The sequence below is a fragment of the Phacochoerus africanus genome, chromosome 2, assembly GCF_016906955.1.
Source record: "Phacochoerus africanus isolate WHEZ1 chromosome 2, ROS_Pafr_v1, whole genome shotgun sequence".
Taxonomy (NCBI): Eukaryota; Metazoa; Chordata; class Mammalia; order Artiodactyla; family Suidae; genus Phacochoerus; species Phacochoerus africanus.
In genome coordinates this window covers 120,035,778-120,051,414 of record NC_062545.1, presented here as the reverse complement: position 1 = coordinate 120,051,414, position 15,637 = coordinate 120,035,778, and the positions used below count along the sequence as shown (strand labels likewise).

The 15,637-nt window shown below is 33.8% G+C and overlaps 1 protein-coding gene across 1 annotated transcript in view; it reads right to left on the bottom strand.

Annotated features, from left to right (window-relative positions):
* The window catches only part of WDR72 (WD repeat domain 72), a 223,525-nt gene that overhangs the window by 64,669 nt on the left and 143,219 nt on the right, over positions 1–15,637 (bottom strand). The window contains exon 18 of the mRNA XM_047766309.1: positions 14,824–15,019. Coding sequence (XP_047622265.1) covers positions 14,824–15,019 — 196 coding nt within the window. The remainder of the gene's footprint in view (positions 1–14,823; positions 15,020–15,637) is intronic.

Here is a 15,637-nt window from a genome sequence, read left to right as displayed (position 1 = left end):
AGTTTAGACGATTCCTCAAATAACAAAGAGAAGCTAGTCATTGGTAAAAATCTTCAGAAATGTTTATGCTTTACAATATAAGACGGGAATTATTGGTGAAGCTTGACTTTATTTTTCTAATATTTTGCAAAATCTCAGGGCGGTGTATAAGATCCCATATTAAGGTAAAAATAACCTAGCTCACTTCATAGTGTAAAAATTATCTGGTACTAACTTTCTGGTATTTAAGTAACTATGCATATGGAGATAGCACACAGCTCACTCCTCTAGGAATCAGAAATGGAAAATTTTAGAATTTGTGTTCTAAAAAAAATCTATAAAAAAATACTTGACTTTTCATTTCAGATTTGATAAAAGGAATTCATAATTTGGATTACTGCTACACATTAAAAGAATAGATTAATAATACAAATTTTGTAATTATGGCTTGTGAATTTGGGAAATTGAGGATTGGGAAAGTAGAAGACAGGGAAAGTAAGACTATATTCAGTACAACTAGGAAGGGAAACCTGCCAATTGTAATAAATAAAATGACTTATGATACCTTCACCCTCTTCATATAATTATTATAACTGGAGCATCTAAGTGCTTTATACCATTAGTCACTACTATATTACAGTTTCATTCTTACATTTTTTCAGTACCTTTTATGCTTATGATCTATGCCTGCAGAATAACTAGAAACAACATATATGCCTTACATACAGATTCCAAAAAAAGTCAGAACTCAGCTAAGTCAACTTATTTTTTAAATCCAGCCCTGTAATGGTATTTGTTATAAGACATGTGGTTTTCCAGTAAAACATACTCTTCTGTAGTGCCACTTTCATGTATGGACCTCTTCTAGGGCCGTACTTGTTTCTTAAGTTATATTATGGTGGAATCTTATCCTTTGTAATGTTTTGGTGAAAGCTGTGGGTGGCGCCTGCACAATTTGATTTGGTGTAAAAATACACACCAAATCTGATTTCTGTTACATTAAGGCATTCTCTGACAAAATATACAGAACAAGAAATGAAGTGAATTGTGTTTTAGAAATATCTTGCAAGCTCGTTTCCCTGAATACCTGACCACTAATTTTTAAAAATGGATCAAAACCCACTTTAATTGAATATTTAATAGATGATTTAATGTTCAAGTTAAGATACATTTTAAATGCTAAATATAAAAATGATTTGTGTTTGCTTACTGGAAATATTTATAATACAAGTGAATATATATAATAAACTGATATTTAAAACAAATTTACTATGGAAGAAATGAAATGACTTCAATTTATAAACATACTACATTCATCAGACTATACTTTAGACTAAGAGTTGGTTTTTACAATATGAATATCATAAAAGTGAATTGCCATTAACAGTAGAAATAGTTTAACTCATTTTTTAAATGTGTAATATATTTTCCTTTAAAATGAGCCATTGGAAACATTAAAAAATGACAATATCCTTCTAAGGATTTAGATAGAGGGAAACATATAAATTTGCATCAATAAATGAACTTATTCTTTTGTAAATTCCATCCTATACATGATGCCCCATGAGTGTGATTTATAGAAAAGAATCTGAGATTAGCAAATAGGAGCATGCAATTTAGTCTAAGATCATTTTCCCACAAGTTATATCAACACAGCAAATGTACTTAAGTCTTTCAGATCCTTGTTTTCCTTTCATTGAAATGTGCAAAGGCTCATATCATTTGATAAATGTAAGAAATAAAAAGAAATGTAAAAAATAAAAAGTTTACTTTATGTAAACTTTATAAGTTCTAGAAAAAGTTATATTAATCATTTGAAATTAATCCACTTAAAAATTTTTGTTTTAGTTTCTGAAAATAATGTTCAAACAGATATTTTGGCAATCTTGAAGCAAACATTTCTTCACAGTACATTATGAATAGACTTTAGCTAATTTGGAGAGCTTGAAATGGGAGATCCCCAAGAAAATTCTAAAAACTCCTTTACATTCCTCATCATTAAACACAGACACATTATGGTATCTGAGTAGTACTATTACCTAGAAATCCCCTCGACATATTTTCTACAAAAAAAAAAAAAAAAGACCTTTCATTCTCTTTCAGTATTATCAGAACTGCAGACAAATGTTAATGGATACCATACAGATTCACACAGGTGAGTAGGCAATTCTCTACTGTGTTACAGGTACTTTGCCACTATCTTCTAAAACTGTTTCATAGTGCAGAGTATGTCATATAAAAAATAAACGATATTCCCCAATCTCAGCAGCTTGAAAGAAACATAAATCAATAGCATAAGGGAAGCAGATGATGTAATGACTCTAAACTTAAGTAGACGGCTTGAAGAGATGGATCATAAAGTTTAACCTTTGAAATTATTCATTGGATATTAATATAAACACATGAAAAAGCACATTTCAAAGTTACCTTGCTTTGCTAAAATTCTATTCATTTAAATCAAGGTTTTTTTAAGTGGTAAAGAGAAATAATATATCCTATTCCTGGAAAATGTCTAATAGCAAACACTTAATAAACCTGCTCTTACTTAATGTTCTAGTTAAGCATGTTGGTAGAAGAGGAGGTCAATAATGTCTACATAAATCCATACATAGAAAGAGGGAAAGAAAAAAAAAAAAGAATGGTGAAACCCAAACTTGTCAACATATGGTAAATGATACACATGCATCCAAAAAGAGATAAAAAAATCAGACCAAGTATTGTACAAATACAAGTGGGGAAAAATTTAAGAACTGACTCAAAAAAGGTGGGGGATTAAGATAATGGCCAAATATAAAGGAAGAGAAATAACTTCAAATTGGCACCAAGAAACATAACAACTCAGAAGATGTTACTAATATGACTTGGACTCTGATGGTCCTGGAGGACATTCAGTGTTGTTTGGTCTAAAAGCAAGGATATAAAATTACTTTTCTCTATATAATATGAATATATTTTCTTTCTCCGTGTGGGACATAAACCACTAATGTTCCATCTAAATAACCTAATGTTATGAAGAAGTGATAAAAATTAAGGAAAAAAGAAGCATTGCTTTATAAATAATTACTAAAGAGAGAGGTTCACTGACAAAATTTGGACACAAGGGTTTCTTTGCATTTGGTGCTTTATTCACTCTCTATTTTGCACTGGAAATGCCTTACTTGTCCTCTTAATATAATCTGTAATGGCTGGCTTAATTTTTCGAGAGAAAGCCCCACACCAAAACCTTTACATTCTAGGTGTCTCACCTTCTAAATCGAGACTGAGGCATCCTCATTTCTTATACCCTGCCCATTCCAAAATTTATCCATATTTTCTGACCAGGCCACATTGCATACCTCTGTGTCTATCCTCGTGTTATTCCTTTTGTCTGAAATACCTTTCTTGCACCAAGCTTTTTCCCATTGGTGTCAGTTGGGTCCTCCCAAAAGCCGATGTTAAGATGGAGTTAGAAATGCAAAAGGTATACTGGGGAGTAACACCCATGAAAGAAAAGGGGCAAAAACAGACTTGAGTAAGGAGCTTTCTGTTCATTATGCAGATCTGACAGAATATCTATCAGCCCAATGGAAATGCCAGAGCAAAATCACCTGTTAAAGGAGGTTGGTATGAACAGGAAATAGCTAGGCCGTTATATCACCACCTTGCTCAGTCATTGTCCTAAGAAGAATATGATCTTTGCTCCAATTCAGGAATAAATCCAACAGCTGTCAACTGACCACACTCCTCACATCTGGGCGAGTTGTCCTCTCTTGCAGAATGATCTAAGTAGTCCATCTCTTTATGCCTGCCACACTATTATTCTCCAGAGCACAGATGAATGTTTTCTCCTATGTGAAATATCTAAAAATTATCCCCAAGTGTTGGTGGTTCCCTATGCTTCCACAGCAATGTGAACTTTAGTATTTTGTGTCCTCATGTTTACAGGAATCTGCCTTTTGGAAAGTAGAAACCACATTTTTCTCTGACTGCTGGTAGATAGCTTATGAAACAGAGCACCTAACCTATAATATATTCAAAAGAGGTAGAGTGAATGAATAGATTGATAGATGGGTAGATGGATGGATGGACCTACCACCTAGATGATTAATCAGATAGGTTATTCCCTACTCTGCTACAGATACCAGGGGACGTACTTTGTATATGTCAAGGGGTGTTATAAACTTCTCAAAAAATAATTTTAATATAAAGTACCAATGGGCTATTGGAATTTAAAGATAAAATGTATCAAAAATTAGTAATGTTTTGGGAGTTCCCATTGTGGCACAGTGGAAACGAATCCAACTAGTATCTGTGAGGATGCGGGTTCAATCCCTGGCCTTGCTCAGTGGGTCGGGGGTCTGGCATTGCTGTGAGCTATGGTGTAGGTTGCAGATGTGGCTTGGATCTTGCATTGCTGTGGCTGTGGTGTGGGCTGGTAGCTGTGGCTCCGATTTGACCCTAGCCAGGGAACTTTCATAATCTGTGGGTGCAGCCTAAAAAGCAACAAAACAAAACAAAACAAAAAATCAACTGCATGTTTCAAGCCAAATTTTTATAATTAATATTCCCAATCATTTAAATGAACCTGTCTGTGTATCATTTTTCATTCATTATTTTCATTTCTAGTTTTGCTCAATTGACATATTGAGAAAAAGGTCCCCTAACTTTTAAATTCTTATATGTGCTATGTTTAATCTATATTGTGATATGTGCTATGTTTATTCTATATTGTGAAATAATAATTTAATTCAATTATAAATTTTGGGCTTTTTAAAAATGACTTCCTTGGAGACTGCTCAATAGTCAGTAACATGCCCTCTTCATTTAATCAGCCAAAAACACTGACTCTATGCCAGACCCAGGCCTGGCTTTGAGGCTACAAGATGAAAGTGATGGGATAGGACAAGTTCTTTTGAAACAGAACTGCAATCAGATAGTTTACTACACATCCTGGAAAGTGTTACGACCAACATGGGTGGAGCACAAAGGAAGGTGCAAACATGAGGGAGCTAAGGAAGGAACTTTTTCAGTTAGTTGGAGCTTCCCAATTCCTTTTCACCTTCCTGTGTACTTTCAAAAGGAGAAAGAGATAGAAACAAAGGCCTCAGATTGTGTAGACTTCTTTTCCTGAAGGTTTTAGTTGTCAGCAGGGTTGGTACTGCCCCCTAGAGGAAGGCTTTGGAAACTGCTGGGGCAAAGGACATTTGGTTTTCCCAGAGATTGTGGTGGAGACACTGGCATTTAGTGGACAGGGACCAGAAATGCCAGGTGTCATGCAGTGCTCAGGACAGTCCTTCACAATAACTTGTCCCAATATTTCACATGTTTTCCAAATGTTCCACTGGAAATTCAAGGAAGGGAAACCCCTGCTTATAATTTCCTGAGTCCAGTATACTTATCTTTCAAGGTTTTTTAATATACCTTCGATTTTCTAGGAAGGCCTCTAACTCTGTATGTCAAAGAATGGCCATATTTCACTGCTGTTACTGACCAGAACTTTACCAAAAAGATTCTATCTGGACACCCATCTCATTGACAGTACCACCATGCACTATGCAGGGTCTGCACTAGCAGCTACATTTTCTTAGCAATGGGATATTTCCCAGTTACTGATTTATTATATCATTTATTATACTACCTACTAACATATATTTTTATTATAAATTTCTTGCTTTTTGTTTTCCTTTAAATCGTATATTAATTAGATAGGTTATATTAGTTACGAACTTCATTTTAGAATTAGAAAGGGAACATTACAAGATATTAGCTATAAAGTCCATTCTAGGACTGAGAAAGTTGAGAACCACCACATTTAAATTTTCTAAAATTTCAAGACCAACCTCATGTTGATGAGAAGAAACCTGAGAGGCTAGAAAATTGTTCACATAACATGTTTTTATGTATATTTAACTACAAGGAAGCACTTTGACATTGCCCCAGATTAGCAGGGCTGCTTGGCTGGAGGACAGGTGTTCCTACATGGATATAAATAAAGGGCCCATGTTCATCTGCAGCAGATAAAAGAAAAGTAACAACCCTTCTTTAACTGTCTTTATTTCTTTAGCTTATTCTCAGGGGTTGCCTTTTTTTTTTTTTTTTTTGTCTTCAAACATCTGTCAGCATTAATTTTTCCTGGTGGCTCTCTAGACAGATAAATTGCCCCTGAACTAAATAAATGTATTTGAAGAAATGCCTCTGGATTAACATTTTAGAAGAAAACTATCATCCCTATAGTGATCTTTTCCATTCTCTTCCCAGCTTCATATGATTAACATATTATTTAGCATTTCTTTCATTCTGCCTGTCATTTATCATTCCTTCACTCACTCAGGCAACAAACATTTAATGAGCACCCATCATGAGCCATGTGGTGCATTAGCTGCTAGGAGCACAAGATTAATAAATTCCAACTTTTGCCCTCAAGGAGTTCAGAGAGGTGGAAAGGAAAGGCAAATAAACAAACAATTAGAGTGCCAGAGGATACAGACTATTTAGAAGAATATACAAAAAATGTATAAAGTGATGTGATTTAAAAAAAAATTCAGTACTTTGCATTGCACCTTAGACATAGTAAGTGCTTAATGAGAGATGTTTTGAAGTTATTCATATTGTTCCAAGGGTAAAAACTGAGCAGATAAATTGGCAAGTTAAAATGGAAAAATAAGGGTCCTACCAGCAAGGTGAATGACCTTCTGATGGAGTGAGATGGTCTAGGAACATGAGAATGCATGGATATTTTTTTCTTCAGCTACCATTTCTTGAGCAATTGCCTTGCCATGTGCAAGGCATTGTACTATCTGATCAGAATACAAAGCTAACTAAATCTCTGCTTTTTCTCTCAAGAATTTAGTTGCATCAACTAAATTTCATTGCATCAACTAAATTTCGTTGCATCAACATTCCAGAACTAGGACTGCATATTCAAATTGGCTAATGAAATTACATTTTATGGAGGGACTAATATTACATAAAGTGCCAGAGTCAAGAGGTAGGGATAGACTCAATAGGGAGGAAGCTGACCCAGGTGAGCCAGGTTGTAGGCACAACTCCAGGTTAGCAGTGTTAAGAGCTGCTGGCTATAGGAGATCATGAATGAACCAGAAATCCAAAGAGAGACAGAAGAGTCAGAACCTAGGGTGTCAACCCAAATACTGTGGAAATAGTGTTTGATACAGCAGCTCCCTAAATACTTCCATGGAGAAACTATAGCTGAATGAAGAAAAAGAATATGAATTTCAGAAATTTCATGCTTCCTAAAATCAGACTGAAATCAGGTCATGACAAAATGTATGGTGAAGAGCCAAGTAATCAACCATCAGGAAAGAGAAGCTTTCAGGATGTTTACAAACTAGATTCATTCATATGTCTCTTAAATTTTTTGTGAGCCTGCTATGTGAACACACATTAATCATGGGATGCTGATGCTTAGAAAATGCAATTTTCACGTGTATATTAAAAATTATATCTGGCTTCTAAAGAAAAGTAATCAGCTGATTATCCTTTTCTTCTTCTTCTTTTTTAACTAATTACGAGTTGGCTGAATCTTTAGTACAAACTACCCTGTGATCCATACACTCATCCATCCACTCGATAATCACTTATTACCAGAGCCTAGGTGAAGGGCCATCCCAGGTGATGGGAGGGAGAAAGATAAATAGACCCGGCCCTGTCCTTGAGAGGTCAGTCTTGGGAGCCCAGTCTCAGTTTGGAGAACAATAGCGCAAAACACATTGATTTCAGTGACAGAATCTAGATCACTTTTTCTTTGTCAATAAATTTAAATAGGTATGCAGACAATAATCGATAAAGTGGTGCCTGCACAACTGTTACCAAGGAAATATTTAACTTAATTCCTTGATGCTACTGTCTCTGCACAGCTGGGCCAGGTTGGCATTTTGATTGCTCATGAGGAAAGAAGACGATGAAATACACTAGTTCTTCATATGCCAAGATGAAAATCATCAATCTCAATCTCTGTGAAAGATGAAACTACTTTGGTAAAAAGAGCAGTGAACTCTATCAGTCTTTCTAAGGCGATGAAATCTTTAAGATGATACAGAGAGGGCAGAGGCAATGGAGAAGTTCAGATGAATTTATATGGGGAAAAAGGGAAATGATAAAATTTCTCCATCAATTTTACAAGAAGCTAAAAATAAGACAGAACATATATTAAGCCCAAATGGCAACAATGTTTTTTGAAAGGCATGTAATATACTCTAGGTGATAAATTATTTACTTACCATATGTAAATTCATCATCTAACATGAATAGCTTGATATTTAAATAAGATGAAGCATATTACATAAGTCAAATTAATCTATAAAAATGAAAATTTAAATTTCCTCTTCTCTTCCTCCCGTACTGCCAGCCCTTATCCCTTTTGACTAATAGGTATTTGCCAAATCTTTTTCATTTCTAGGATTTACCACTAGGCACTTCTAGTTTCCAGATGTTAAAACCTTCTAATTTTTAACCACTAATACTTTTATGTAAATTTATATTCAAAACAAAAGTCTTTAGTATTAAGTATACATCTTCAGTGAAATAGCTTATAGTGTCTTATCCAAAGGTGAATGGACATTGGGTATTTGATACATGTTCATTAATTTATTTAAGAGAATCTTTCCTCTATTGTTATGCCAAATAGCTAGAATTTTGCTGCCTCATGATTCCTAACCTGGGTAATAGCTGTCTCTGTAACTGTCATATAAGAGGTATTTGGATATTCAGGTATATTTGCTAAATTAAGAAATAGTGAAGGAAAATTGTGGTTAAATGGGAAACAATGACAGATAATAATGAAGACCCCGAATTTTGATTTCAGACTGCCTGGATTTTTGACTTCTAACTCTGTAACTTTTTGGTAATGAGACCTTGAGAAAACTACTTATCTTCTTTTTATCCATTTGCTAATCAATAAAATGGGTATAATACTACTACCTATCCCCACAGAACTGTTGCCTGGATCAAATGATTTAAGGTATGTCAGGCACTTAGAACAAACTAAGCCATATCCATGTTAGCTGTTATCATCACTATTACAATTGTCATTCTGGAATGTTGAGGGTTAGGAGTGGAAGGCATTGGCACAATAAGATTCAAAGAGGATACAGATATTCTCCAGAGGGGAAAGTAAACACATATGAGTTTCTCTCCAAAATCTAGGTTCTTCATTTATGCATGTATGGATCAGATAAATCTTAGGAGGACAAAAAGAGCATAGGTGGTTTTAGTGGTCTTAGCAAACTGCTGCCTTCTCCTACTCCAACTTTTTTTGTTTGGCTAAACGATGCTCATCTCTCAGGTCTTGGATTAGGCATTTGTTCTTCTAAGACATCTTGACTCTGAAATATGGTAGGTACTGCTTTTATATGCTCCTACAGACTCATTTGTGACATTTGACACATTTATAGTTACCTTGATGCTAGTTTGTGGCCTTCACCTGGGGATTCCCAATTAATTCTCTGTGATACTACCAACACTGGATCAATGCACAGAGGAATGATAAAGATGAATGATGCATAAGGATGTATTCAAAATTTTGGAGACAGCACAGTGTGCAATATAGAGTATCAAGTTATCAGCCCCACATAACCAAAAGCTTATATTTGCCTTCTTAGTCCACCCAAAGGCTGTGGTTGAGTTACTTTCTTGAAGAGAATAGCAAGGAAGAACTCTGATGTATGCATCACCTGTCTTTCTGTCTATCTATTTATATCAATAATACACATGCTATATTTATTAATAATATATGTGCTATTAGTATATCAATATTAAGTCCATTCTAAAATAACACAAAAATAAAAATGTCAAAAGGACATTAATGCACATACATATCTCTCCAGATATAGCTTAAAATAAGTTTGACAGTGCCATTTACATCTCATTTGCTTAGGCTTACATTATTAGTATCATCTTCAATCCATAGTTTCTTGGGAGGAAACTTCTGCTCATTTTCTGAGAGTTAGTTTAGCTAATACTAGAAAATAAAATCTGTAGGTCATCTAAGCAAGGATACTTAAAACTGAAAGTGGGAGAGGTGGCTTTCTATGAAGTGAATCTTCCACTCTCCTTTAGTATACCTGGAATGCCATATGCAACACTGTAATATCCGACATAGGAACCATGTCAGTATACCAAGGTTAATCTATGCATCAAGGTTTGTTTGAAAAAAAAATGCAAGCACAGATTTTCATTATCTCACTCCTCCATATCCAATTTATCAGCAGACATTATTAGCTATACTTTCAAATACGTTCAGAATCTGATCACTTCTTACCTTCTCCATCCAAGCCACCATATTTGTTCCAAGCTGCTATCATTTGTATTAGCATATCCCAACTGGTCTTCTAGCTTCTATCTATGGCCTTGAACTTCAGGCAATGAAATCCCATTAAAAGATGTGCCCTATGTTTGCTCAAGTGTTTTCCCATCTCACTAAGAGAGAAAGCCTAAGACCTCACTATACACAAGGCATTCCTATGATGTGTCACCCATTATTTCTCTGCTTCTTGATTACTCACCTCACACAGATCTCTCCTAAATGACTTCTGTGACAATAAAGAAGAATGCATTGGCCTTCTCACTTAGCCTGAAGACCTCAAAGGGGGTGGAAAATGCATTTATGATAAGTTTATAAAGAAAGAGTTTATCTGTGAGTAGTCATACATTATATTCAAAGCCTTTCTACAACTAGACAGATCTTCTTCTGAGAAATTCAGCAGGCAGAAGCAGATTGTGCTGAGTCAGTCCTTCTACAGACGGCCACCAGGACTACAACATTTTTCTGTTGAATATTTATTTCCTTAATTTACTACAAAATCATGATTTTACTTAAAGACCACATTTTCATTATTTAGTTCTGCAGATAAGACTTTGAAAATGATGCACATAATAAAGATTATTTGCAATACCCATATCTGATGCATCATCTTCGCAACTACACAGTTTAACATGAATTTAAATTCAGCCAATAATTCTAAGGTGACAGTTTTATCTACAAAGCCTACATTTCTATTTCAACCAATTTATTTAATGGGACAATTTAGAGTACTTGTTTAAACTGATCCAAATAACATTAAAAAAATGGAAATAACTTTCAAATTCTTTTTAATAATATAAACTATTGCTGTTTTTAAAGCAATAAATCTTGGCCTCAAATGTTAATGTTAACTGTACAATTTCTTATTAAAGAGATTCAAGAAAGATAGCAATGTAATCCTTATAAAAATGTAAACTCAGATAAAATCCCCCACTCTCCCATAAAATACTGATACACAAATATTAAGACTTCAATTAAAATACACACTACAATGTAACAAGTGAAAACACAGAAAAATAAGATTCAAAATTATAAAGTTCAAATACACATTAGGCTTCAACTCTTGCTTTACTTGATTTCTGTTGCTTTCTAGATGCATCTAATGTACAAATAGTTCAAGAAACCTGGTGATTTTCTTTATTATAAGGGTTGAGATGGCAATGATTGAACACTGCATTTTCTTTGTTAATATAAAGTGTATTTATGAGAGAGGAATAAAAATCTAAGAAAAGCACTCAATAAATTATTCAAATTTTAGATCAGGCTGATTTAGAGCAAATTTCCTTCATGCTACCAATACAGAAAATGTAGCTTATTGGATAAGAATACAGTGTTTAAAAGAATATTTGGGCTCATTTCCTTATTTTTCATAATTCTGTGACTCTAGACAAGGCACGTGCCTCCTTTAAGTACAGTTAATCACTTAAAAATGGAATAATAATAGGAAGTCTGTCTCAAAGTGTGAGATGTACACCACCATTGAAGATGGCTAGTTGGGGGTTCCCGTCGTGGCTTAGTGGTTGACTAGAAACCATGAGATTGCGGGTTCGATCCCTGGCTTTGCTCAGTGGGTTGGGGATCTGGCGTTGCTGTGAGCTGTGGTGTGGGTTGCAGATGCAGCTCAGATCCTGCATTGCTGTGGCTCTGGCGTAGGCCGGCGGCTACAGCTCTGATTAGACCCCTAGCCTGGGAACCTCCATATGCCGCGGGAGTGGCCCAAGAAATGGCAAAAAGACAAAAAAAAAAAAAAAAAGATGGCTAGTTGAACTTTTTTCAAATACTATTTATTTTAATGTATATGAGAAAGATGCATAATTAGTATGTCAATCTAAACATTTACAGAGGCTTATCCACAGAAAAACCTAGTAGCACCATGGGAATCTCTCTTCTTCAGAGAGTAGTTCTTTTCAACTGTATTTTGTAACTTCATATCCATGAACATGGACATTTAAAAAAATTGTAAAGTTGTTTACACAAATGATTCAGTTACTGGAAATAGAGCCTTAGGGTTCGTGTGGATTATGTAAAAATAAAAGGAAAAAGGAAGATAGCATTCCTAATATACTTAGCATAGTGTTAAGAGTGCATTAAGAATGCAATAACTTTTTATTGTTAATATTATTTTTCCTTATAATCTATTATTGTCATATTACCATAATGTAATAAACCAAATATACTCCACCCTGGCATAAAAGAAGTTTATGAATAACTAAGCAAAAAAAAAAAATCATTATCTGTTACTTTCCAAATGATTTCCAAATAAGACGCATCAAGAACTCAAAGAACCAAGAAGGAATAAAAGGAAATAGGGAAGAAAAAAAAAGGTAGGAGCAACAGGGAACTCAAAGAGGAAAAATGAGCAAGGGCCTGATAAAATTAAATAACATAAACCATGTATCATAAGAATATTTGATAAAATGATATATGTTGCTGTGACACTGGGGCTAAGTAAATCTGCCTATAAAATTTGAGGAATAACAACATCCAGTGAATAGTACCCACACCATCTTCTTAACCTTTGAATCAGGACATATGAAATAAATAAAATAGCCTTTTGCTTATTTATTTTGTAAAAATTCCATCAAGTAATATAGTATATACCACTAATAAAGGTCTAAAACTTTTCCTGTAATTTTACTAAGTTCTTCTGAAAGGGGGAAAAAAAGTAATGTTAATATCCAGTATAACATTGCTTGGAAATTTTCCTCTTCAGTGCTTGTTATCTGCTTCCTATTTATTGCAACTGCAGTATGTATTTTCCTACAGGGAATATTTCTTAGGGAAACATGTGCTCAACATTTTATGAATGTTATATTTATTTTAAATGAAACATTCTAAATTTCATACACCAACATATAAAATAGCTTTAATATTTTTGTGATCTGATTCTTATCACAAAGTAACCCTAAGTTTTAACACTGGCAAAGGATCATTCAATAATGATCAAAAGATAGATAATATCTATTAAGATCCTGATGTCTTTAGTAAGACTCAGTTCCATAGAATATATATCTGAGAATTTTCTGGGGACAGAACAGGGCCCAATCTGGTGAAATTTCAAATAATGTGTGAGCTATGTCATAGCAAAACTCATATAGAGTTTCACTTTGATAGCCTGCCATGAATTTCTCACCCAGGATGAGGGCTGTGGGCCAATGGATAAGTTAGACACTAAGGTTTAGGGATAAGGCACAGAAATACCACCTAATGAGAGTTAATACAGGATGAATGACACTAGCTTTCTTTGAAGAATTGAAAGAAATCTATTAAATGACACTCTCCAGATGAATCAAGAACTCAGATGTAGTCCCTGAAAAATGATTTAAAAAGGAATTTTTCTACTTCTTGCTGGAAAGGTGTAATACAACTGCAGTTATGGGATATGATCAAAAAGGAGTTCTATAAAGTGGGTGAATTTAACAGATAATTAAAGCTAATTTCTGGACAACAAACAAACAAATGACTTGAAATCACCATTGAGCTTTAATAAATTACTTATTGAATTTACCAGCCTCAGTGACTGTCTTGGCAGTAAGAAATATTCTATCTATTTTGGTCTTTGGCCTTCACTGAAAAGCCTTTTCCTGATACATCTCTCTCACTACATATAGTGCTCTCTAATCAGTAATCTTATAATTAATAAGAAGAAATAAATATGATACATTTTTAAGAATGACACCTATTTTAAGATTTAACATTTTAAATATAGGAACATTTCTCTGTGTCCCAAATAAAATCTTTTTTTCCAAATAAAATGTCTTTTTTAGAACTAAAAGAAGTACCTAACAATTTTTAACACCTGAAACGTAAATTTATAACATGTTTTCTTAATATATAAATATATTTAATCACATTATAAATTTATTTGTTCATCAAAAGCTTACTAATAAAGTTGAAAATCAAATTAATTTTTACTTAATTTTTTTTTACTTTTTTATGTATTAATTTTAAAATCATAGCTAACAGGCTGAAAAATCAGATAACATTTTACAGCAGAAATTTAGATTCACTTGCAGGTTATAAACCATAAACACTATGATTATAAAGTTACAATGGTAAAATTTTTTATAGAAAAAAATCAAGTAGTCCAAATGTGAAACAGTTTAATTTTAGTTTGTACTGCATTCCTTACTTCTAGAAAAGAAAAACAAAAACAACTAACAACAACAAAAAAAACTGGCACATGGCTATTATCATGGAATCAAAGGAAAACAAATTGAGGACCCATTGTTATCAGGATATCTTTGTAATTTATGCCCTATTAAGCTACTACTGTTAATTCTGTTTTCATTTTTACTGACTTAACTTTGAAATATTTTATAAATAATACAAACCTTTGTTCTATAAAATAATTATTAATTGTAAATATAATTTAGAATTAGAAACTTGACAATTATGAGGAAATTGATAGCAGAATAGGTCAAAAACAGGGCACTTGGCTTGGTCTTTGCAGAAATGATATATTGTGAACTCATATTCTCAACATGTTCTAAGTAGCAGAAAAAGTTCTGATGAAAGCGCATGCCAATAAATTTTTCACTTACTTTGCAGAGGCAAAGTGTCTGCAGTACACTGTAGCTCTGGCTCCTCTGCCCATTCCATCTTTGGCAGGATCTGTATCATCTCATAGTCACCATTCTCTGCCACAGACATTGGCTCATTATTGATTGATGCCTTTCTTAAGGTCTTCATGTGCTGTTGAACTTCTGCCAGGAGAACAGCTTGTATTGCTTCAGTTACCTGTATTTTTTATGAATTAGTTTTTTGTGTTATCACAAAAGCTTGGGGTCTTACACAAAACTCAAAGCCTGAAATTTTTATTTGAATAGGTTTCACTTAAATTGTAATGCTCCATCCCACTAGAATTAGCATCTGAAACAACTCTGAAATCCAGTTACTAAGACCTGGCACACAAATCATCATACTGTTCTTTAAAAAAATCTTCAGAGATTATAAAAAGAAAGTTTTAAAAAGCTCTCAATTCTTTTTATAAAATATTTTCATTTCCACCGGAAGATAAAGAAAATTGTATATAACATATTGCTCTTAAAGACAAGTTTTGCTCCTCAAACACTATGTAGTTCTGAAGTATGATTTAGCCAAAAACACTTGATTTAAACTAGGTTTAATACAGAACGTTAAAGATAAGACTTCAATAATAAATCTCACTGAACTGTGTGTATGTGTATATGGTTTTACATAGCTTAAAATACTGCAAAGCCTGCCTTTCAATTATTGTACATACTTAGTCAAGGACCTGTGGTTGAGGAGAGGAGGAGGGGGATGCTTGCCAAAGGACATCTAATTCATTATCTTCATTTTTAAAATGAAGAACCTGGGATGTGACATCCCAAGTTC